The 25,463-nt window shown below is 40.9% G+C and overlaps 1 protein-coding gene and 1 pseudogene across 1 annotated transcript; one reads left to right on the top strand and one right to left on the bottom strand.

The window, feature by feature from the left end:
- Positions 1–1,261: 1,261 nt before the first annotated feature.
- LOC118122338 (H-2 class I histocompatibility antigen, Q9 alpha chain) lies at positions 1,262–12,560 on the bottom strand. The gene is given in 12 exon segments (XM_047343328.1): positions 1,262–1,392; positions 1,771–1,855; positions 2,369–2,386; positions 2,735–2,836; positions 4,009–4,107; positions 4,110–4,154; positions 4,157–4,200; positions 4,202–4,235; positions 4,238–4,306; positions 6,231–6,509; positions 10,217–10,477; positions 12,395–12,560. Coding segments are annotated over 11 exon segments (1,086 nt in total). The 5' UTR covers positions 12,450–12,560; the 3' UTR covers positions 1,262–1,392; positions 1,771–1,775.
- Positions 12,561–15,472: 2,912 nt separating this feature from the next.
- On the top strand, positions 15,473–18,062 carry LOC124854894 (annotated as a pseudogene).
- The last annotated feature ends 7,401 nt before the right edge of the window (positions 18,063–25,463 follow it).

The raw sequence follows: 25,463 nt of genomic DNA, 5'->3' as shown, positions 1-25,463 counted from the left end.
TCCACTAACCAGAGGGGCACAGGTTCGATCCCCAGCTACTCCGGTCCGCATGCCCAAGTGTCCATAAGCAAGAATCAGAACGTTAAAACTACCCCTGACAGCTTCGTGGACAATGTGTGTGATTGACGTGTGACAGAAAAAACACTGTATGAGTGAATGTGACTGAGTGAGTACGGTAAAGTGTCCGAGTGGTCAACAAGACGATATCAATGTATTCAAATGTTCATATGGAGAACATCACTGCTCAGGGTGATCAACTTCACGTCTGCATGTGGAGTAAACTGCTTGAATCCTCTGGAGCCTGACGAGCAGGGACACTGGAACTCGCAGCTTTGAGAAAATGTGAAGTTTTTAAACTTACGAAAGATAAGTTCAGTAATTTTGCGCTGTTCGAACCTTTTCATTTTTGCAGTGTAAATGTTAACAAGGCTAAAACAGAAAAGTCCCTTGTACCTAAAAACTAACAGGAAATATTAACAGAACATTTCATATGAGATACTTAAAACATCCCACAACCCTTTGATAATCTCCACTAAAATGAACTTTAAAGGTTAAGAACACAGCAAAGCATGAATATAACCAAACAAAAAACAACAAGCAACTCTGGATTAATTCATTTCTTGTTCAGGCCAAATTAGAAATAAAATAAAATCAGAATATTTAACTGGAAAACTAATTGTGTACTGATGCTCGTGTTGTGTGTCCGTGTGTGACAACAACTCATTATTGTGTGTAATTTATAAAGTTATTTTAATTCCATTAACATTGATTGGATCACTTGTCCAAATCCCACCAGATTCAACACTGCACTTCCTTGGGCCCTTAACAACACACAGGTCAAGTGTGAAGCTGATAAAATGAACGGTTCTCGAGATACGTGAGTCACATACCAACAGATTTATGGAATCATGAGACAGATCATATTTCCAGACCCTAAGATGTGGATGTGTGGGTGTCTATATATGTATATTTAGATTTGTATTATTTTAATGATTTTACAAGGAGGCCCCAACACCAGGAATATAAAACTGTAACTAAGATGATCTATAAATTAACTGCATGTGAACAGTGTTGTGACACTTTCATTGTTTTTTAAAATGTGTTTTACTTCACTCCAGGTAAAGAAAAAGTAATAATCCTCATTTGATTTACCAATATTTAAACAAACATTTATCAGAGGGAAGTTTACATTTCTTATTTTTACTAAAAGATCAAATTTAATCAACGCCACCATTTAATTTTCATATTTGTCGTTTTTTGAAAAAATTTGTATTATTTGTATTTCAATCAATGTCTGACCCTGAATATCAGTTTATGATTTGAGTGATGAATAATCAATGAGTTCCCAGCGTAAGGGGGAGACTGTGGTGACACTGCTTCTCGTCCATCAACCTGAAGAGAGAAAAAAGAAATTAAAATGAAATGTTCAGTTCCACAAAGCCACGTATTTGATGTATTTACAGTATTGAGACCTAATATTTCCATCATTCTCTCAGTGAAATTAAAGTTTACTCAGAAAAATACACTGATCTTAAATTGATAAGCCCTAAATATTGGGTTTATTAACATTTGAATTGTTGTGTCACTGCTGATATTTGAGTTTGAATTCAACATTTAATCTGTCCTATTAACGTGAAGGTTTCTGATCTGTGCCTTGCTCTCAGCAGATTGTTTTATTTCTAATTAAAACAGAGGTTTTACACATGATCACACATATGTTACTTTGCACTTAGTTTGAGGCAGTTTTGTTTAACAGATGAAGCAACTCACTGTGTTCAGGAGGACGTCTCACTTGGAGAATTAGAACCTCGTTCACCTGATTTCAGCGGCTCTAAGGCACCTGGATCTTTTACAGCTGTGAGGTCAGAAACACATCGTTAGTCCATCCTCCTCTGAACAGACACTTTTATTACAAACAACCAACACTGCAGGGAACCGTCCTGAAAACTCTCTTGAGCACGAAATGAACACTGTCTAATCTACAGAGGGTTTACTAGAGTCCTGCACTGGGTCAGGTTCCTGTGGGGAGCCTCATATCCACTGAAATAAAAATGGGCAGAAGTGAACATTTGTGCCAATTTTGAAGAAATTCCCTCGAGGCCTTCCTGAGATATCGTGTTCACGAGATGGGGACGAACGGATGAACAGCCTGAAAACATAACGCCTCCCTGACTGTCGCCGGTGTGGACCAGTACAAAGTGGACCAGTACAAAGTGGACCAGTACAAAGTGGACCAAAGAGGTGTTGGGGGTGTTTTATAAAACTGGACATGTTCGCACTTTCAGCTGCTGTGCAAACGTGACGTGATGTCCTCATGAAGCACATTAGTATAAAAAGAAAACAGAACAGAAATAGAAGTTCTACTTACCAGGTGAGGGACATTGGGCTGAAATAAGAAGAAAATACAAATGATTTCAGTTATTACAGTAAAAACACAAACTGAATTGTGTCATGTTTTTCTCGAGTGGCGATCCTCCTCAAACGATCGACAACATACTGTCACTTCTTATTGTTTGTGTGCTGGACGCTGTGTGCAGAGCTTTTTATAAACAGTCTGTGGTGCAGAGGGAAGTTTGAAAACTTTGTGTGAACCCTGCAGCTCTTGAAACAGATGTTGGTGTGTGAGGAGCTGAAGTTTGTTTCATGAGGTTTGATCTGAACGAGCATTAATTAGAAAGTCTAAAATCAAAACACCAGAGAACTATTGGACAAAGCTTCTGTGTTGGTCTCTCACCTTTCTTCCTCCTGTACACGATGAGTCCAATGACAGCGCTGACGACAGCGAGAGCGACAGCGAGAGCGATGATGATGATGATGGTCACGCTGATTGGCTTCTCTGTTGAGCGGAATAAAAAAACAAAGCATCACAACCTGAACAGATGAAGCAGGTTGGACGACAAGAATCTCCCTGAACCACAATCCTGTCCTGAGACACAACAAACACACACAGACACTAAACGTGTGAGTTTGTCCTGCTGGTGTTTCTACTTTCAGTTTTCTTCTGTACATAATGACTGTATCTGTGCTTATTCACGCTGGTTTGTCTTAAACTTTACTTCCAGTAACTAAATCATTTCATGGACTCATCTTCTACAACAGAGCAGCAGTCGAGTCTTAACAGTGACTATAATGTTCACATGTTGAAATCATAGACTAATGGAAATAAACACAGACGACACGTCTCCACTTCCTCCCACTTTCCAGAAATGAAGCTAAAATATCCCGGATACGAACGCGGCCATCTTGCACATTTGGACTCTGTGCAGTAGTGAACGGAGGAATGGAGCCACGGTAACGAGGTCCCGCCGATACACATGCTCTGTCAATCATGAGCTGTCAATCATGAGCTGTCAGTCACGAGCTGTCAATCATGACATTTCACCCTGTTTTTATAGCATCAATCAGCGACCGAGACGCTTTGGCTTCACTTTTGAGGAGCCGTCATGTCGTCCATCTTTATTTACAGTCAATGGTTGAAATGGTTATAAACTGCCTGAAGAAATGTCCCTAAATGTCTGTTGTTGCTCGAGGTAAAGAACGAGAGATTTGTTTGTTTTTTCTGCTTCATTAATTCTGTAGAATAAAAGTTTTCATATCAAACATCCACCCTGATCCCAGTGTGTCTGTGAAAGGCTCACATCTGACCCATGATAAATCAGTCTGGCTCTAGTTGAGACCTGCAGAAACACTTCATGGAATAAAATCATACAATCATACAAGTCAATTTAAACATTTATAAATGTGTAAATCTCATTGATCAATGATAATAATAACAGGAATAAAATCCTCAGACACTGTTGCAGACACATTAAAACTCACTTAATTTTTCAGCGTCACATGATGATGAAGGGGGGGGGTGCACATGCACTGGTTTAACACTGATCTAAATGTATTTATATACATTGATGAAAGAAAACTTCTCCTGCTACACATCAGCAAACATGACCTGCAGGACTGTTACTGTAGATGAAATGTGTGTCCCAGCGTCCTCACTGGTTCAAGTCTCACCTCTGTTGGACTCGACGGAGTCTTTGTCCAGTTTGGTGACGATGTCCTCCTTCACACCAGAGATCTGGAACACACAGTCGTACCTCCTCCAGTCTTCAGGGGGATGGATGAAACCTTCAGGTCAGCGCTCATCTGGAAGGTCCCGCATGGTTGGGGAGGACCTCTCCGAGGTCCACGTCCTCATGAAGCTCCTCCCTCTTTCCTCCAGAACAACATGACGCTGTCGGGAAGAAACCTGTAGCGTGGCAGCTGACTGGAGAGGAGGGAGACTTCTGGAGGAGAGAAATCCTGGGAAGCTCTGGGGAGGAGAAAGAAAGACAGTTTATGGGTTATTATAATGTATTGCACACTAATAACATCATTCCTGTTTGATTCCATTTATGTTGCATTAGTCATGTCTGTTAATATACGAGACAAGTGAACAAACTGTGAGATGTGAGTGAGAGACAGAGGCTGAAGTGATGCAAAGACACCGGGGTGGACGATATGACGTAAAAGTAATATCACAGTATTTATTGACAGGTTTTATATCACAATATGTATTAAGTAAACTTCCTGTAGTGGACAGGTCCTGATCACTTCTGATTAATGTTGGTATTTTTTGTTAAAGTGCAAAGTGAGTGAGTGAGGAGGGAGGACACTCCGGCTGGGTCTCAATCTTTGATTCCATGTCAAAGTTTGTACCAAATCTGAAGCTGATCTTATGATATCATGTTCAAGAAAAACATAAACATACTTTGTGCGGCTACCGTGACCTTGACCTTTTGACCTTTGTCCACCAAAATGTTTTCAGTTCATTTGTGAGTCAAAGTGAATGTTTGCACCAAATTTGAGGAAATTCCCTCAAGACATTCTGGAGATATCGCGTTCAGAGCAAAGGGACGGACGACCTGAGAGCTTGATGCCTGTGACCACTAGGTGTCTCCAGAGAGGAGGCATGAAAAGAGCTGAGAGAGAGAGAGAGAGAGAGAGAGAGAGAGAGGAGAGAGGAGAAGGAGGGGGAGGGAGAGAGAGAGAGAGAGAGGGAGGAGAAGGAGGGAGAGAGAGAGAGAGAGAGAGAGAGAGAGAGAGAGAGAGGAGGAGAGAGGGAGAGAGAGAGAGAGAGAGAGAGAGAGAGAGGGAGGGAGGAGAAGGAGAGGGAGAGGGAGAGAGAGAGAGAGAGGAGGGAGGAGAAGGAGAGGGAGAGAGAGAGAGGGGAGGAGGAGGAGAGAGAGAGAGAGAGAGAGAGAGAGAGAGAGAGAGAGAGAGAGAGAGAGAGAGAGAGAGAGAGAGGAGGAGGAGAAGGAGAGGGAGAGAGAGAGAGAGACAGAGAGAGAGAGGAGAGGAGGAGAAGGAGAGGGAGAGAGAGAGGGGAGGAGGGGAGAGAGAGAGAGAGAGAGAGAGAGAGAGAGAGAGAGAGAGAGAGAGAGAGAGAGACAGAGAGAGAGAGAGAGAGAGAGAGAGAGAGGAGGAGGAGAAGGAGAGGGAGAGAGAGAGAGAGACAGAGAGAGAGAGGGAGGAGGAGGAGAGAGAGAGAGGAGGAGGAGAAGGAGAGAGAGAGAGAGAGAGAGAGAGAGAGAGAGAGAGAGAGAGACAGAGAGAGAGAGAGAGAGAGAGAGAGAGAGAGAGAGAGAGAGAGAGGAGGAGGAGAAGGAGAGGGAGAGAGAGAGAGAGGAGGAGGAGGAGAGAGAGAGAGGGGAGGAGGAGGAGAGAGAGAGAGAGAGAGAGAGAGAGAGGGAGAGAGAGACAGAGAGAGAGAGAGAGAGAGAGAGAGAAGAGAGAGAGAGAGAGGAGGAGGAGAAGGAGAGGGAGAGAGAGAGAGAGACAGAGAGAGAGAGAGGAGGAGGAGAAGGAGAGGGAGAGAGAGAGAGGGGAGGAGGAGAGAGAGAGAGAGAGAGAGAGAGAGAGAGAGAGAGAGAGAGAGAGAGACAGAGAGAGAGAGAGAGAGAGAGAGAGAGAGAGAGAGAGAGAGAGGAGGAGGAGAAGGAGAGGGAGAGAGAGAGAGAGAGAGAGAGAGAGAGAGGGAGGAGGAGGAGAGAGAGAGAGGAGGAGGAGAAGGAGAGGGAGAGAGAGAGAGAGAGGGAGGAGGAGGAGAGAGAGAGAGGAGGAGGAGAAGGAGAGGGAGACAGAGAGAGAGAGAGAGGAGGAGAAGGAGAGGGAGACAGAGCTTCTGTGTATTTCTCGCTCGCTGCCACAGAGGAAGAAAGAGGAACATTAAGTTGATGGAGGTTCTGTGATGTCACCTGTTCTCATCAGAGAGCTCCTCCCCTGCTCCAGGTGCTTCTTCAGCCAGGAAGGACACAGCTGGAGGAGGTTGTTCTTATTCTGAGAGAGATCAGCTTTATCCTGATCCCACTTCAGTTTGGTGATGACACTCTGTGATGTTGGAGCGATCCACGTCTCTGTCTCCAGGTCCAATGATATGAAGTCTTCTCCATCATAACCATACTGCTGAAAACCTTTAACTTCTCCAGTCTCATCGTCCCATTCACATCCAGACATCCGCTGGTAAATGTGAAGACCTGAGAGAGAGACAGAGACATGAGCTGTTATCACACACACAGACACACAGACACACACAGAGAGACACACACACACACAGAGACACACACAGACACACACACACACACACACACACACACACAGAGAGAGACACAAACACACATACCCACACACACAGACACACACAGACACATACTCACACACACACACACACACACACACACACACACACACACACACACACACACACACACACAGAGAGACACACACACAAACACACAGAGAGAGACACTTACACACACACAAACACACACATTCTCATATAAACACACACACACACACACTCTCTCACACACACACACACACATTCTCATATAAACACACACACACACACACTCACGCACCCAGACACAAACACACCCACACACACACACTCTCTCTCACACACAATCTCACACACACAGACACAAACCACACACACACACACACACACACACTCACGCACCCAGACACAAACACACTCACACACACACACTCTCTCTCACACACAATCTCACGCACACAGACACAAACTCACACACACACACACACACACACAAACACACACATACTCACATACACACACACAAACACACACTCACACACAAACTCACAAACAGACACACACTTACACACACACAAACACACACATTCTCATATAAACACACACACACACACTCTCACGCACACAGACACAAACACACTCACACACACACACTCTCTCTCACACACAACTCACGCACACAGACACAAACTCACGCACACACACACACACACCCACAAACACACTCACACACTCTCTCTCACACACAATCTCACGCACACAGACACAAACACACACACACACACACACACACACACACACACACACATACTCACATACACACACACAAACACAAACTCACAAACAGACACACACTTACACACACACAAACACACACATTCTCATATAAACACACACACACACACTCTCTCTCACACACACAAACACACTCACACACAGACACACACACACACACACACGCACACAGACACACACTCTCTGAAGATCAAGGAAAACGTTGAAAAGCCCAAAGAGATACAAGCTGTTCCTGGATCAGCCCCTGATCTGCTCCTGAGTTTCATGAGTTCTTCTCTGACCCACAACACATCCTTCCACAGAGTTTACTGATAACAACTAATTCACAGTTGTTGATCTTTATTATTTTCTGCTGATCAGGTCAGAAGTTAAATGTCTTTTTCAGCTCTACAGTATCTAAATGTCTTCTGGCTTTGACTCTGTGTTTGGGTGAATCTGATCTAAGGTGTAATTCTCTGCTGTGTTTATTACTGTGTGGACACACTGTGGTCAGCACAGGGACGTTCACCTGTTGCTCTGCTGTTTATTTCATATATTTAAGGTTCAAACTTATCATTCTTGTTGATTATGTATTTTTTAAATTAATCAATTACAAGTTTAAACTGAAGAAAATATCAGAAAGTAATGAAAATGTCTGTGACTGTTTTTAATTCATCAGAAAGTACGAGAAGCAACAAACTCTAATATTTAAGAAACATCACAAAACATTTGAGATTTTTACTTGATAAAAAAAATTCTGATCATTTAAAAATCTATTGATCACAAGTTTGATTAATTAGTAAATATTTTGGATCAAATCTAATTAATGAAAATGTTTGTGTGTGAGTGTGTTTAAATGTGTGAGTGTGTGTGTGTGTGTGTTTAAATGTGTGAGTGTGTGTGTGTGTGTGTTTGCGTACGTTTATGTGTGTGTGGGTGTGATTTTGTGTAAATGTGATTGTGTGTGTGTTTATGTGTGTGTGTGTGATTGTGTGTGCGTGTTTGTGTGAGTGTGCGTGTGATTGTGTGTGCATGTTTATGTGTGTGAGTGTGATTGTATGCGTGTGTCTGAATGTGATTGTGTGTGCACGTTTGTGTGAGTGCGATTTTGTGTGTGCGTGATTGTGTGCATGTTTGTGATTGTGTGTGCATGTTTTGATGTGTTAGCGTAATTGTGTCTGTGAGAGAGAGTGTGTGTATGTTTTGGTGTGTGTGTGTCTGTGTGTGCTTATGTTTGTGAGTGTGATTGTGTTTGTGTGTGTTAATGTGCAAGGGTGATTGTGTGTGTGCGTTTGTGTGAGTGTGTGCGTGTTTATGTGTGTGAGTGTGACTGTGTGTGCGCGTTTGTGTGTGCATGTTTTGGTGTGTGAGTGTGATTGTGTGTTATTTTGTGCGTGCTTGTGATTGTGTGTGTATGTTTATGTGTGTGCTATTTTGTGTGTGCGTGATTGTGTGCATGTTTGTGATTGTGTGTGCATGTTTTGATGTGTTAGCGTAATTGTGTCTGTGAGAGAGAGTGTGTGATTGTGTGTGTGTGTGTATATCATTGTATGTGTGTTTATGTGTGTGAGTGAGATTGTATATGTATGTTTGAGTGTGTGTGTTTGTGAGTGTGAGAGTGTGTGTCTGAATGTGTGTTTTTGTTTGTGTGTGAATATGATTGTGTGTGTGTGTTAATGTGTATGTGTGATTATGTGTGTGAATGTGTGTGTGTGTGTTTGTGTCGTTTATGTGTGTGTGGGTGTGATTTTGTGTAAATGTGATTGTGTGTGTGTTTATGTGTGTGTGTGATTGTGTGTGCGTGTTTGTGTGAGTGTGCGTGTGATTGTGTGTGCATGTTTATGTGTGAGTGTGATTGTATGCGTGTCTGAATGTGATTGTTGTACGCTTGTGTGAGTGCGATTTTGTGTGCGTGATTGTGTGCATGTTTGTGATTGTGTGTGCATGTTTTGATGTGTTAGCATAATTGTGTCTGTGAGAGAGAGTGTGTGTATGTTTTGGTGTGTGTGTGTCTGTGTGTTTGTGTGGCTTATGTTTGTGAGTGTGATTGCCTTTGTTTGAGTGTGCGTTGTGTTTAAATAAGCAAGAGTGATTGTGTGTATGTTTATGTGTGTGAGTGTGATTGTGTTTGTGTGTGTGAGTGTGATTGTGTGTGTGTGTGTGTGTTAATGTGCAAGGGTGATTGTGTGTGTGCGTTTGTGTGAGTGTGTGCGTGTTTATGTGTGTGAGTGTGACTGTGTGTGCTTTGTGTGTGTGTGCATGTTTTGGTGTGTGAGTGTGATTGTGTGTGTATGTGTGTGTGTGTGTTGTGTGAGTGTGTGCATGTGTGAGTGTGTGCATGTGTTTATGTGTGTGAGTGAGATTGTATAAGTGTGTGAGTGTGTTTATGTGTGTGGGTGTGATTGTGTGTGCGCGTTTGTGTGAGGTGTATGTGATTGTGTGTGCTATTTTTTGTGTGCGTGATTGTGTGCATGTTTGTGATTGTGTGTGCATGTTTTGGTGTTAAAGCGTAATTGTGTCTGTGAGAGAGAGTGTGTGTATGTTTTGGTGTGTGTGTGTGTGTGTCTGTTTGTTTGTGTGTGCTTATGTTTGTGAGTGTGATTGCCTTTGTTTGAGTGTGCGTGTGTTTTAATAAGCAAGGGTGATTGTGTGTGTGTGTGTGTGATTGTGTGTGTGCGTTTGTGTGAGTGTGTGCGTGTTTATGTGTGTGAGTGTGACTGTGTGTGTATGTGTGTGTATGTGTTTATGTGTGCGAGTGTAAGTGTGTGCATGTGTGAGAGTGTGAGAGTGTGAGAGAGAGTGTGTGTATGTGTGTGTGTTGTGTTATTAGAGAGTGAAATGTAAACAAACCTCCAGTTTGGTTGAAGCGTTCCTTTGCGATTTCAATGTTGACTTTGTAGATCTGCTGGAAACTCAAATAAATCTGAGTGTTCCTCTCCCAGTACTTTGCATCATTTGCGTTTAACATCCAGTCCTGTTTGGGTTCTGCTTTCTCTGTGTTGCTGTCATAGTGAATCATCTGAACGTCATCAACCAAACCAACACCCACAAACTCTGGAAGGTTTGGGACTTGAGAGGACGCAGTGTTGAAATACTTCAGAGAGTGAATCCCTGCAAGAAAAAGTTCAAGTCATGACTTTAGTTTTCAGACTGTTTTATAAATCACTGAGAGTCAAGAAGACATGAAGCACATTCAAGACAACTTCAGCTGTTGTGAGGTAAACAAACACAAAAACACATTCATAGAGAAAACGTCTGCTCCAGAGTCCAGACTCTCTTTACTTTGAATATTCTGCTACGTCTAAAAATGGATTCAATCTAACGACTCAAATGTTTAATATTAGAAAATCATATTTTCTACTGCAGAGTATTTAATGTGAAGTGAAACTACTTCAATTTCCAGTTATTCGATGAGACTTTTATTCTTAAAGTCCTTAAATAGTTGGTTTCTCTCTCTTTATATATCAATATATATTAATCCATATATACACATACATTTATACTGGACCCAGTTAACAAAACAAAGTGGGACATTGTTACAGGAAGGCTTGACTATTTTTAAATGTATAGACTCAGAAAATATTTGACAACAATAACAACACGACAACATGTTCATTAGGTTGTCAACAACATTTCTGATTCAGATCCATCGACTGAAGATAATTCATCTGTATGGCTCTTGGATGTTCCTAAGATGTCAAAGTCAAATACTTATGACAAAGACATGTAATTGAGACTTGATGTTTAAATATAGAACATAAGCTTTAATTATAAATAACTATAAATCTGATAATGCTCCAAACAGAACTTGAATTAAGAAAATAAAATGTATGTTTTTTTATAGAAGATGTGATAAATGCACTTATTCTTTGTTTATTGTGTAAAATACACTTGGTGCATGTGAGCAAACATAAAGGCTGATACCTTCATATCTGTGACAGACTCACATCAAGCAGTCCGGCTTCAGTGCAGATGTTATCACATTAGAAAGTATGAACAGACATCTGTCATGTATTCATCATGGAGGCAGCCTCGTCCTGATTCTTTGTCTCCGCTTCTTTTCACTGACATCATTTACATCAGAGATGAATTTGTGTTTTGTGTTAGTAACAATGTGTGTTGATTGTATTGGAGGAGGAGGCTACATTGATAACAGATCATTACTTAGTAATATCTCATGTCAGTGATGTTACTCACGGTCTTTATCAGACTAAATGATGTTGAACATTGTACCAACAAAGCAGGAAGCTGTTTGTCCTCAGCAGCTTCCTGTTACTATGGAAACAGCGCCATCTACTGACTACAATAACAAACTGAAACCTGAGTCGTCGCCTTATTTGTCAGTTTTCACAGTTTAGATGAATAACTGAGGTGTTTGAGTCGCTGGGAGATGAATCATAAATAACTAAAATGATAATTTAAAATATATATATTTACATCAATAACAGTCTTGATTCATATCAACAGACTGAACCTGTTATTTCTTCACAACTTTTTATAAACCAACATGAAACATGAGACACGTCATGAATAAATAAGTCTGAAACAATAAAGTTCATAATGTGCACAAGACAAGAAACTCTTTGTTTCATCGCTGAGTTTAAACGTGGCTTCGTTTTTCACTGTTTCTTGATTCATCGGAGTCTGTTGGAGTCTTTCGCTTCAGAATCGCTGCGTCATTTCGTCCAGAACCAGCTCGGACCGTGTCGATCTTAATGGTTCTGACCAGAGTAGAAGTCAAATAACGGTCAGGATCCAAAGAAAGAAAAGTCCTGTTCAGTTGATCTTTTCAGAAATAGAATATAATCTTTCCTTCTTCCATGAGATCGATGACATTCACTAACATGAACTTTTAAATCATGTCTTTGAAACGTTACTAAACTTCTCAAATCTGCAACGAAGGAACCAAACATCAAACATTACAATAGACCTCAAATCATTTTAGTGTCTTTAGAAACATGGAGCATTTTTATCCTTCAAATCGACCAAACACAATCAAATAAAGTAGAAACGTGGACTTTAACTCACGTGCCGTCGCGCTGTGTGCTCCTGCCAGGAGAAGCAGGGACAGTACAGTGAACATGGTGAGCGGTGGTGTATTCCTCTTTGCTGGGCTGAAGGTAGATGAGCTCTTTTCTCCACAGAGAGACGGACTGAGGAGACAAGAGACGAAAACCAGGGGAGACGAGGACAAACTGTGGGGCGGGGACATCCTCTGAGCCAATGGGAATTTAGGATCAGCCTGTACGTCACTTAAAACTGGGTGAAACTCAGCCACTGAGGTTGTAGAAGGAAAAGTGAAAGTAACGAACTGCGTAGTGTTATAACTTCACACCCTGTAGAGTCGAATAATATATGTTTAAGATCATTTATACGTAGAGCAACACATTTATAAGATAATGTGTTTATTGTATTATTGTATTTGTAGGATATTGTACTTGTAGGATAATGTATTAGTCAGATATTGTAATTTTTGATGATGAAATGTTTTAGTAGGATATTGTACTTGTATGATAATGTATTTGTAGGATATTGTACTTGTATGATAATGTATTTGTAGGATATTGTACTTGTAGGATATTGTACTTGTATGATAATGTATTTGTAGGATATTGTACTTGTATGATAATGTATTTGTAGGATATTGTATTTGTAGGATATTAATTTGTATGATAATGTATTTTAGGATATTGTACTTGTATGATAATGTATTTGTAGGATATTGTACTTGTATGATAATGTATTTGTAGGATATTGTACTTGTATGATAATGTATTTGTAGGATATTGTACTTGTAGGATAATGTATTGGTCAGATATTGTACTTGTATGATAATGTATTTGTAGGATATTGTACTTGTATGATAATGTATTTGTAGGATATTGTACTTGTAGGATATTGTACTTATATATTTTTAAGATAATTTATACGTAGTGCAACACATTTGTAAGATAATCTGTTTATAGGATTATTGTATTTGTAGGATCATGTATTTGTACCAGTGCAGTTTCTGTCTACATCTTTCTACACATTTATTTTTCCAGATTCATACGAGGTCACCGTGACCTTTACTTTTGACCTCTGAAATCTAACCAGTTCATCTCAAGTTGAAGAAATCCCTCCCAGAGGTCAGAGGTCACATTCAAGAGGCCAAAACATATTTTGTGAGTCCAGGTGAACTTCACCTTTGACCTTTGACCACCAAAACTAATCAGTTCGTCCAGAATCCAAACTTGTACCAAATTTTAAGAAATCCCTCAAGGAATCCCAGATCTATCTCAAGTCATGAGTATGGGACGGACAGACAGACAACCTGAAAACAAGCCCCCCCCCACAGAGGCAAACAACTAACTAACACAGATGAGCCCCATTGTTAAGACAGACAATATAATAACACAAGATAGTGAACGTGAAGCCATATTTTACGTCTGTTTCACCTACAAGTTAAATAATAAAACCAAAGCAGAAACTGAACACAAGCATCAGATCAGACTCAGTTCTGTTGTGTTGCTGAAAACTGCTCAGACAGAGAAATTTGACTCTTCTGTTGATGTTTGAACAGCTGATGTCGTGTTTCATTTCTGTTTCACTCGACTTTCTGTTCACCAAGCACTTTGTAAATGTCGCATCATTCGTGTTCCACTGAATCGATGTTTGACACCGAGGCTTGCTGACGAAGGCTCATCCCACACTCGACTACATAAGAGTTCACCGAGACAGTTAAACAAATATACTGTGAGGTAGTGATGTCCACTCATTGAGAACCTGGGCTCTGTCCCACTTTAAAGGTCCCAACACACACCTGAGGGGTCGGGTGAGAGGATGAAAGAAACAACGAAGTTCTCCTGCTCATTCTAAATGTTTTCTCTTCTCCAATCATTTCTTTTAGAGGAACATTGGATCATTACACCAGATTGAGCCTTGAACAGGTTGTTTAAGGAAATAATGTAAGTTTAAAGAGAGACGACTAATCTTAAGTGGCTCAAACCAGACTTGATGTGTTGTTTTATATATACAGTATATTATATGATATTTTGGTTTTGGATAAGGTTTTACTGAAGGTTTAGTTTAAAGGTAGGACTGAAGGTTTTGAGTACGTCTCCAGAAAATCAATGTAAGTCCATATAATGTCCTCTGAAATCCTGGAGGAGGACAGTGTTTATATGACAGTGTGTTGTGTGTGTGTGTTATGGGTTAGATCTCTTGTTCAGTTCTCACAGTGCCACAGCGCCCCCACCAGGCACAAACAGCACATCCCTGTTTCTGGTAAACCCCATGACTGTTTGCTTTTCTTTGGTTATATGACACTGAGTCTTGATGCTTGATCTGAGGGCGGATCACACTGATGGTTTCATTTGTCTCTTTCAGGACACTGAGGCTTCTTGTCCTCCTCGTTTGTCCACATTCCTCTGGTGTCCAACAGAATACTTCCTGCACAAACACAATCACAGGTAAACAGTGATCAAACTTTGTCATGTAACACACACACACACACACACACACACACACACACACACACACACACACACACACACACACACACACACACACACACGTGGACATTCACTTAAAAATGACAAGACACTGCATCGTATAAAGGAAAATATGTGATGCAATAATCTCATACAGAATATTTGCATGTTAAAAGTATATGTAAACATGGGCTGTGAACTTTTTGATGCAGCAATGGTGACTCATCACACCCAGATAAAACCAAAAGCTTATTCAAGACCAACTCGTGTTTGTGTTTCTCGTGTCCTTGTGTGACCTCTGTCCAGATTCTCCTCCGGAAAACCGGCAGAGAATTAATAATAATAATGACAATATTGTTTTTAAAGGGGGGACATCAAAAGAAAACCTAAATACACATTTATTAGTAGCAATTAAGTAATTTATACATAAATTCGTATTTAGGTTAATTAATGAATCTAATCCATTTAGAACAAACAGACAGTTTCAGTTTATTGTAATACAGTAAAACGTGTGTGTGTGTGAGTCATATATGAGCCGAATTTAGCATAAAGACACAGTTACTTTGTCAAATATCTTATTTAATTTATTTGGCCCATGTGAGATCACTTCTTTAAACTTTTAGTATATTTCTGAATGGAGTTTGGTTTGAAGCGTGCAGTGGCGTTGTGCACCCCGCCCTCTCGTGGTGGAAAATGTTATTACACCAAGCTAGAAAACGAAAGTGCAGAGTGAACTAAAAAACAAATAATAATAATAATAATAATAATATTGTTGTTGTTGTTACCTGGAGTTAATCAGAGTTTTACTGTAATTTTTAACAGCCATATTTTAATATTTTCCCAGAAGACATTATGTATAATTCATTTTCATTTTTCATTTCCTATGACACTGAAACTGCAACAGACTTATTAGTGAATGTAACTATAGCAGGTTCTGTGTTTCACTGGTAAATACAGGGGGACTGATGGAGTATCTCCACCACTGATTACACATTAATACGGGCTATAATATCAGCATTGTGTAATCTTGTTAAACTCATGTTTAACACTTTATTTATATTATTTCTCTGTCATTTTCTTGTTAAATTGTCTAAAGCCTGCAGCAGCAGCAGCAGGTGTCCGGCGGTGGAGTGCTGGTTAGTACAGGACCATGTGGGTCGAGGAGGAGCGACGAGGAGCGTCTGTCCTGCTTTATATCAGGACAGACGCAAACAGCCGAGATGCAGCGTCAGAACAGATTCCCTCCGACATCAACCCGGACAGAGTCTTCTTTATCACAGGTGAGCTCAGAATGAGACTGACGGGACCTTGCTGCCGCGGCTCATCCCCCGATATCTACTACGCAGTCTCTGGCTCCAAATGCACAAGATGGCAGCGTTCGTATTCAGGATGTTTTGGCTTCATTTCTGGATGTTTGGAGAAAGTGGAGACGCTCGTCCGTCTTCAACTACAGTCCATGGTTACATGTTAACTTTCTGACTCTGTCCTCAGACCCGGCTGCCACGCTCTGCCACCAGTCCCTCGGCCCCCCCACCAGAGGCTCGCTGCAGAAGGCCCAGTGTGAGATCAGCCCCTTCCTGCATCAGCCCTCCACACTCAAATGGGTTGCTCCACTCACAGTCACTGGCTTCAGCCCCGTGTACCTGCAAGCTGATTGGTTCTCGGCTGCGCTACTGGGGCTCAACAAACAGCTGGTCATTTCCAGCATCATGCGGTCTCCCACGGCAACCAAAGAGCCAAATGGTAACACTGAGGAACATGTTTATCATACCTGAGTCGTATGTGGTAGTTTGAATCTCTCCCTCCTCACTGTCTGTTTCCTCAGTGATCCTGAGTGTCAGCAGTAAAACTGCCTCAGTGCAGGCCCGGCTCGGGAAGCCAGTGCTGCTGGACTGTGGTTTCTGGGTCGATCCTTCCTCGCCTCTGTCCGGGTCGGGTTTCGCCGTCGAGTGGCGTTACCAGTTCAGAGGCAAAGGACGACTGGTTCTGGCTTACGACGGCAAGACAGACCGTGTGGCTGACACCCAGGAGGAAGGGGCCACACTGGACTTTGAGGGTTTGCACCAGAAAGGAAATGCATCCCTGATCCTGCAGGAGACGAAAGTGCGTCACTCCGGGACGTATATTTGCACCGTGCATCTGCCGTACCTTCAGGCTCAGGTGGCGGTGGAGCTTGAGATTGTAGGTGAGGGAAAAGATTATGTTCTCACCCCTGTTGTTTGTTATTTGGTTTTTATTTATTTTTGTAAACAAGATCGCACAAAAACAACGGAACAGATTTTCAGTAAATTTGGTGGAAGGATGTGGTTTGAGTCCGGGAAGAATCATCTCTGTCCACTGAACATTTTGGCTTTCAATCAGTATTAATCTCCGTCTATACTCACATGCATGAAACCCCCGTACGCTGGGTGCCTGGAAATTGTCCCAGATTGCACAGCATTCGCTTTCAAACCACACTGAAATACACAAGTTATAGAATTAGCACCAGCTCTGTAATAAACGTGATTTCATTGGGAACAAGAGTAAAATGATTAACTTTCTCTTTTTTGTTTTCAGAACCTCCATCCCTCCCATCCACCCCTCCCCTCTGCCCCTCGCTGTTCCCGGACAGACTTTGGTTGTCCAGTGTGAAGCGTCCGGCTTCGCCCCGCTCTCCCTGGAGCTGAGCTGGGAGTTTAAAGGCGCAGATGGGAAGTCCAGACCTCTGGAATCAGCCAGCGTAACGGGCCACAGGCAGGCGTGGGATGGCACCTACGGCCAGAGTGCCCAGCTGGAGCTCGACACCTCTAACCTGGGCACGGGGGGGGAGCTCACCTGTGTGGCTGTCCACCCTGGAGGCACACGACGGGCCAGCACGTCCTCAGTGTCATCGGTAATGTGGAAGAATTTGGTTTTGTTCATATAAGATACGGGTAAAGTATGAAATAAAAGCAAAGAGTCAAGTTAATGTTGAGGTAAAACTGATGTTCACCCTTTTCATTTCATCTTTGAGAGAAATAGCTTTTTATCGGGGATACGATCGTTTTAACTTGTTTGCTACATGTGACATGAAATGTTAAAGATTAAATGAATACTTTTCATCCTGATTGACAATAAAGAAGCAAATCTGATATGAGAGAATCCATTAAGGCTTGAATTGTGTCTTCTTCTCTTTTACAGGATTCGGTTCTCCGTCTATTGAGGACTCGATGGCGATGGTTGGTGTTGCGTCCTTAGCATCTTAAGCCCAATTACTTAATAAATTCAGTCAATTAAAGTTGATGACAATTTTTTAACAAACGTTAGTTGATGTGTTAACAAGCCCAATAATTTATTTGTGTAATAAGCTTGAAATATCCACATCCCCTATTTCTCTTCTTGTCTCTCCCTTCATACAGGACAATGAAGTCACTGAGGACGCAACCTTTTGAAAAATAAATATCTACTAATGGAGAGCTAAGATGGAGGCTTTTTTTCTTCAAACATGTTCAATTATCAAACGTAATTTACCTGCATTTGATTGATTTTGCCAATATTAGTGCATGAGAAGTGAGGCAGTATACCTCACGTCTAGTGAGTGGCCCAGTCCTTCGTATATTTTTCTGTATGTGGCTCTCGGGAAAAAAAGTTTGGACACCCCTGCTCTAAGGTGTTTAGGGCCAAGTATTAGAACCTCTGTTTTATCTGAGTTTAATAAGAGAAACTTGAGGGTCATCCAGGTTTTTATGTCCTTGAGACATGCTTGGAGTTTAGTTTATTGATTACATTGTTCAGGTTTTATTGACAAGTATAACTGGGTGTCATCCGCATAGCAGTGGAAATTTACCGAGTGTGTCCTGATAATGTTTCCTAGTGGCAGCATATATAGTGAGAATAAAATTGGGCCGAGCACAGAGCCCTGTGGAACACCATGGTTAACTTTGGTGCGCGCAGATGACTCATCATTGATTTGCACGAATTGGAAGCGATCAGAAAAATAGGATTTAAACCAGTTTAGGGCGGTTCCTTTAAGGCTAATTAACTGTTCTAGTCTCTGTAATAAAATTTGATGGTCAATTGTGTCGAATGCTGCACTGAGATCTAACAGAACGAGGACAGACACAAACCCCTGATCTGAAGCTATTAGAAGGTCATTAGTGACTTTTGCCAAGGCTGTCTCTGTGCTGTGATTGGCTCTAAATCCCGACTGAAAGTCTTCATATATATTATTTTCCTGGAGAAACTCACACAGCTGATTGGCTACAACTTTTTCTAGGATTTTAGACAGGAAGGGGAGATTATATATCGGTCTGTAATTGGCTAAAACCTCTGGGTCTAGGGTGGGTTTTTTGATAAGGGGTTTGATTACAGCTATTTTAAAGGACTGTGGTACATATCCTGATGATAATGACAGATTGATTGTGTTCAGTAACGAACTATCAATTAGGGGCAGAATTTCTTTAAGTAATTTTGTAGGAATGGGATCTAAGATACAAGTTGTTGGTTTAGAACATGAGATTACTGTTGGGACCTGGTTTTTGGGAGACCAAAGCTCTGCCTATATGTGCAAGCCTGAAGCCGCATGTCCCTCCAGGACTCAGTCTCCCAGGGGCCATCAAAAGCCTGAAGCCGCATGTCCCTCCAGGACTCAGTCTCCCAGGGGCCATCAACATCACACAGAGGTGTGAAAACCCCCCCAGGGACACAGGTTTCAACTCCCATTGGTCACTCTGGACCCCATGACCTGTGAGGTCACCGGGCCAATATAAGGCCAGGTCTCCCCTCTTCTGTCTCTTCTGCCCTCTTCCTACCATCCTTCCACAGGAGGGAAGTCTGTCGAGCCTCTTCTCCAGCTCACATCCTCTTTTTCCATCCAACTCTTCGAGAGGAGCACAAAGGTGCAGCTTCCAGCTCATCTCACCAAGGAAACCTCCTCATACTCCAAGCTCTACCAACCCTCCTAGCAGCGATGCGATGTCCTGCAGGAAAACTTCAACCAGCAACTGAGCTACACAGCTCAACAGAATTACCAAGGCAAGAGCCACAGACTTGCAAGACAACACAAAACTGCGAACTGCACAGCAACTTCCTTTTTCCCCTTTCCACGGACGGGTAACACAACTGGGCTTAATAATTATACTAGGTTAAGCACGACTGTTTATTCGATTCGGTGTGATGTTTATAAATTTGATTTGTGGTGTTGTGATATTTTGGGTACAAGTTATTGAGAAAGTAATGTTAGTCTGTTATGCTCTTCACAGTCTTTCGTTGCATCCAATCTAGTAACTTTGTCTAATTTGGCACACACACAGACACACGCATAACTCTTCACCTCATTATCTCTACAGGTCGTAAACATTCCAATAGGTGGGGGAGGGTGTTATCTCTTTGGCCAGCCACCATTTTGGAAGCACACAGACACAGACACACACACATACCATATACACATCTTTGTTTAGCAATTAGACCGTTAGTAATTTGTGTTTTTATACTTTATTATATTCATAATAAATGTTTTTCTTTCACAAATGTTTTTTTATTAATGTTGCATAAGTGAATTTTGCCAACCTCTACACTGTCAAGAACCCCATATCTTTCAACTTAGCTAACTATCTATATGGTAATTTTGGTTATAGTTATTAATTTAATTGTGAATCAGAGTTCCAAATTTGTAGTTATTACTTTTATGAGACTTATTCAATAAATTGGCTATCTTTTCCCTTCCTTTGAAGGGTGGTTTTTGAGGTAACTTTAATCAATTAAAGTTATTATTTAATATTAATAATAAAATATTAATATTTAATATTTTATTTTGATAACCAAATTTATTGAATGCCGAAAGGCACACCATTTTATGGTATCACGTTTGATGCTTTATGGCACAACATTAGTTTGGTCAGCTGATCAAGGCTGATCAGAGAGAAGGGATCGACCCTAGGGATCGAGGAATACTGGGTTCGGTGGAGGTGTGACTCTCAGTCAGCCTGGCTACAGAGCTGAAGAGAAACCTGGGGTTGTTTTTATTCTCTTCTATTAGTTTTGAGTAGTAGGCAGCTCTTGCTTTGTGGAGCCTTCTTATATGCTTTAACACTGCTCTTCCAGTCTAGGAGATATTCAACACGGCCGCTGGAGTGCCACTTCCTTTCTAGTTTTCTTGATACTTGTTTTAACTCATGTGTCTTGGAATTATACCACGGAGCTAATTTACTATGTTTTACGTACTTTTTTAGAGGCGCTATTGAGTCTAATGTTAATCGTAATGAGTCTACAGAGCTATCGACGAGATGGTCAATCTCAGTGGAGCTGGGGTTTTTAATGAATTTGTTGTTTATATCGACGGATAATACGGGTTTAAATGTAATCGGAATTATTTCTTAAATTTAGCTACAGCATCAGGTAGACATCTAGAAAATTAGTTTTTATTAGCGGCATATATTCTGATAATGAAAAGTTGAAGGTTATTAAATTATGGTCTGATAGAATTGGATTGGCTGGAGTACTGTTAGATGTTCAATTTTGACACCGTATGATAATACAAGGTCAAGTGTGTGTTACTACAACAATGCTGTCAATAATAATTTTATCCGCTCTTGTGACTAGGTTTGATAAAAACTCAGGAATTCTGTTAAAAATTCCGTATAAGCCCCAGGAGCACGGTGAACTACAGCAAATATGATTGGCTGTTGGTGTTTCGTTGATTGGTGTGGAAGACTAAGAACAAGACTTTCAAATGAGTTGTAGCTTAGTTTAGGTTTAGGATTAATTGATAGACTGGAGTTAAAAATAGCAGCAACTCCACCTCCTCGGCCGAATTCTCTGGGAACGTTGAATTTATATGACTGGGGGTAGATTCATTTAGGCTGACACATTCATCAGGATGCAGCCAGGTCTCAGTGAGGGACAATAAATCTATTTTTGATCTGAGACTAGTTCATTAACTAAAACAGCCTTTGATGATAATGATCTAATGTTTAAAAGACCACATTTAAAATCTTTGTTTCCTGAGTTGTTGCAGAGGTTGTGTTAATTTGTATTAGATTTGTTTGTGGAATTCTCCCTCTGTTATTGTTTGATTTAAACAATGTAACGGGACGGGGGACAGACACAGTCTCTATGGGTTGTGGTTGTGTGACTGGTCCAGAGGGAGCGCAGAGAAGTGTGTAGCACTGCAGCTCTGCGTCCTGGTCCCACCTCTGGGTTGTCCTTTAATACACTGGGTAATATTCCTAGATAAGAGAGCTGCTCCATCCCAAGTGGGAGGAACGCGTCTCTCCCAACAAGACCAGGTTTCCTCCAAAGAGTTTGCCAATTATCTACAAAGCCCGGAACCGTTTACAGGACAGCACCTGGACAGCCAGCGGGTAAAAGACAACAAGCGGCTCAACATGTCATCACCTGTCGTGTTCGGGAGAGTAACTAGACAAATAGAATATCTATAACATTATACGAAATCCCTGTCGGCCAGACCTCACTGTACGAATATTGTACAGGTTGTGGTTTCTTCTGTCTTCCTCCTCCGGTGTGGTGGAGGAAGATCTGGTAGTGGGGGAGGAGGGTTGAAAGGGAGTGTGACGTGACTCCGGTGAAGAACCAGCTCAGAAACTTCTGTCCCGCTGTTAGCTTCCGGTTAGCTTCTCTGCTAATGGCAACACACCCACAAGTCACCGGAACAGGATATCCGCTGAAACCTTCAAAATAAAACCCTCTGTTGACGAGCTGCGGTGTTAGGTCACAACGGTCATCAGAGTAGAAATACTACTACTACTACTATTACTATTACTACTACTATTATTACTACTACTACTACTACTACGACTACTATTACCACTACTTACTAGTATTACTACTACTACTACTACTACTACTACTACTATTACCACTACTACTACTACTCATTACTACTACTACTACTACTACTATTACTACTACTACTATATTACTACTACTACTACTGCATACTACTACTACTACTACTACTACATTACTACTACTACTCTACTACTACAACCACTCTACTACACCTTCTACCAATAACTACTACTATTATTACTACTACTATGACTACTACTACTACTACTACTACTGCTACTACTACTACTGTTACTACTACTACCACTAATACAACTACTACTACATCTACTACTACTACTAACAATAATAATAATAATTAGATCACCTGATCATTACAGGAGGATCTAGAGAAATACTACGACAAACAGGACGTGCAAAAGCATCTATCCTGATATGTTCTTACGCAAGTTGCTTATGACAATGCGACAATTATCAAGGCTAACGTCTTGCCATCTCTCAGTCTGAAGGAGTGTTCAACAAGTTGGACTGGAAAAGTGTTAGTCCAATTATTTAGCAGAGTCTGAGCAGGTGCCATTACCAGGGACTGCATTGATGGCTTCAGTTCTCTTGCAGATATCAAATCAGACAAACACCGGTGTAGCAGGCATACAAATGAGATAATGAAATGTGTCGGCCCATGGGTCCCACAGCACATTACATCTAGCTGAGTCCAAGCAGCCTAAAAACGAATTCCTTCACAGTTCCAATGTCATCAGTTTCCGGGCAGATTTCAGTTTTCCCAGGAAGAAGCAAAGCACCGCTCTGATCTGAGTGAGTGTCAGCGAGAGATCAGTGGATCTGCTCATGTCTGATAATGAAAACACACTCAATCACAAAGTGGTTTTACACACGACTACAAAAACTACTGTATAATAATAATAATGAGATTATTAAAGACAGCAGCAAATCAAACATGAGAATTTACTTCATAATAAAACCACCACAATCATTTTCTTGTCATGTGTAAAATGTCTTTGTCGTTTTCCTGTTGAGACTCACAGGTTTGACCAAATAGCTTTTTCCTTGCTGCTCTTACAGGTCAAATCCACATTAGTTTATTCTCTGGGACAATAATGAACATTTGAACTTTCACAGATGTGTTGAACTTTTCTACACGTTGAATCACAAAGAGGCAGAAATCCCAGAGAACATCAGAGACTTTATTAAAACAGAAGTACAAAAGGAAGGAAACAGCAAAGCAGCTTAATTTAACATTTATTGATAAAAACCCAACACAAGAAGAGAAGTTGAGCCTCAACGTTCAGTTTCTACACTGTAAAAATGAAAACTTGAAATTGTGTTACTGCGATTTCTAAATATAATCAACAGAGAATATTTAATGGATTTGTAAACGTATTTGCTTCAACTAACTTTGCTAAGTTAAATTTGTAAAGTTGCTGAAGTTATGTTGGCAAAACACAAAATGGTACGTTTGTGATATGACACGTCTCATGTCTCATCAGGGGAAACGTGACCTAACGTCATAAAGGTGAGTGTTTAGCTTGAATACAGGACAGAAATTCTGGTTCTGCGGCTGTGGCTCAGGAGGTAGACTGGATTGTCCACTAACCAGAGGGGCACAGGTTCGATCCCCAGCTACTCCGGTCCGCATGCCCAAGTGTCCATAAGCAAGAATCAGAACGTTAAAACTACCCCTGACAGCTTCGTGGACAATGTGTGTGATTGACGTGTGACAGAAAAACACTGTATGAGTGAATGTGACTGAGTGAGTACGGTAAAGTGTCAGTGGTCAACAAGACGATATCAATGTATTCAAATGTTCATATGGAGAACATCACTGCTCAGGGTGATCAACTTCACGTCTGCATGTGGAGTAAACTGCTTGAATCCTCTGGAGCCTGACGAGCAGGGACACTGGAACTCGCAGCTTTGAGAAAATGTGAAGTTTTTAAACTTACGAAAGATAAGTTCAGTAATTTTGCGCTGTTCGAACCTTTTCATTTTTGCAGTGTAAATGTTAACAAGGCTAAAACAGAAAAGTCCCTTGTCCCTAAAAACTAACAGGAAATATTAACATTTCATATGAGATACTTAAAACATCCCACAACCCTTTGATAATCTCCACTAAAATGAACTTTAAAGGTTAAGAACACAGCAAAGCATGAATATAACCAAACAAACAAAAAAAAAGCAACTCTGGATTAATTCATTTCTTGTTCAGGCCAAATTAGAAATAAAATAAAATCAGAATATTTAACTGGAAAACTAATTTTGTACTGATGCTCGTGTTGTGTGTCCGTGTGTGACAACAACTCATTATTGTGTGTAATTTATAAAGTTATTTTAATTCCATTAACATTGATTGGATCACTTGTCCAAATCCCACCAGATTCAACACTGCACTTCCTTGGGCCCTTAACAACACACAGGTCAAGTGTGAAGCTGATAAAATGAACGGTTCTCGAGATACGTGAGTCACATACCAACAGATTTATGGAATCATGAGACAGATCATATTTCCAGACCCTAAGATGTGGATGTGTGGGTGTCTATATATGTATATTTAGATTTGTATTATTTAAATGATTTTACAAGGATGCCCCAACACCAGGAATATAAAACTGTAACTAAGATGATCTATAAATTAACTGCTTGTGAACAGTGTTGTGATACTTTCATTGTTTTTTAAAATGTGTTTTACTTCACTCCAGGTAAAGAAAAAGTAATAATCCTCATTTGATTTACCAATATTTAAACAAACATTTATCAGAGGGAAGTTTACATTTCTTATTTTTAACTAAAAGATCAAATTTAATCAACGCCACCATTTATTTTTCATATTTGTCGTTTTTAAA

The sequence above is a fragment of the Hippoglossus stenolepis genome, chromosome 15 (genome assembly GCF_022539355.2).
Source record: "Hippoglossus stenolepis isolate QCI-W04-F060 chromosome 15, HSTE1.2, whole genome shotgun sequence".
NCBI lineage: Eukaryota > Metazoa > Chordata > Actinopteri > Pleuronectiformes > Pleuronectidae > Hippoglossus > Hippoglossus stenolepis.
Note: the sequence above shows the minus strand (reverse complement) of the source record. Positions and strands in the feature narration are given on the sequence as shown.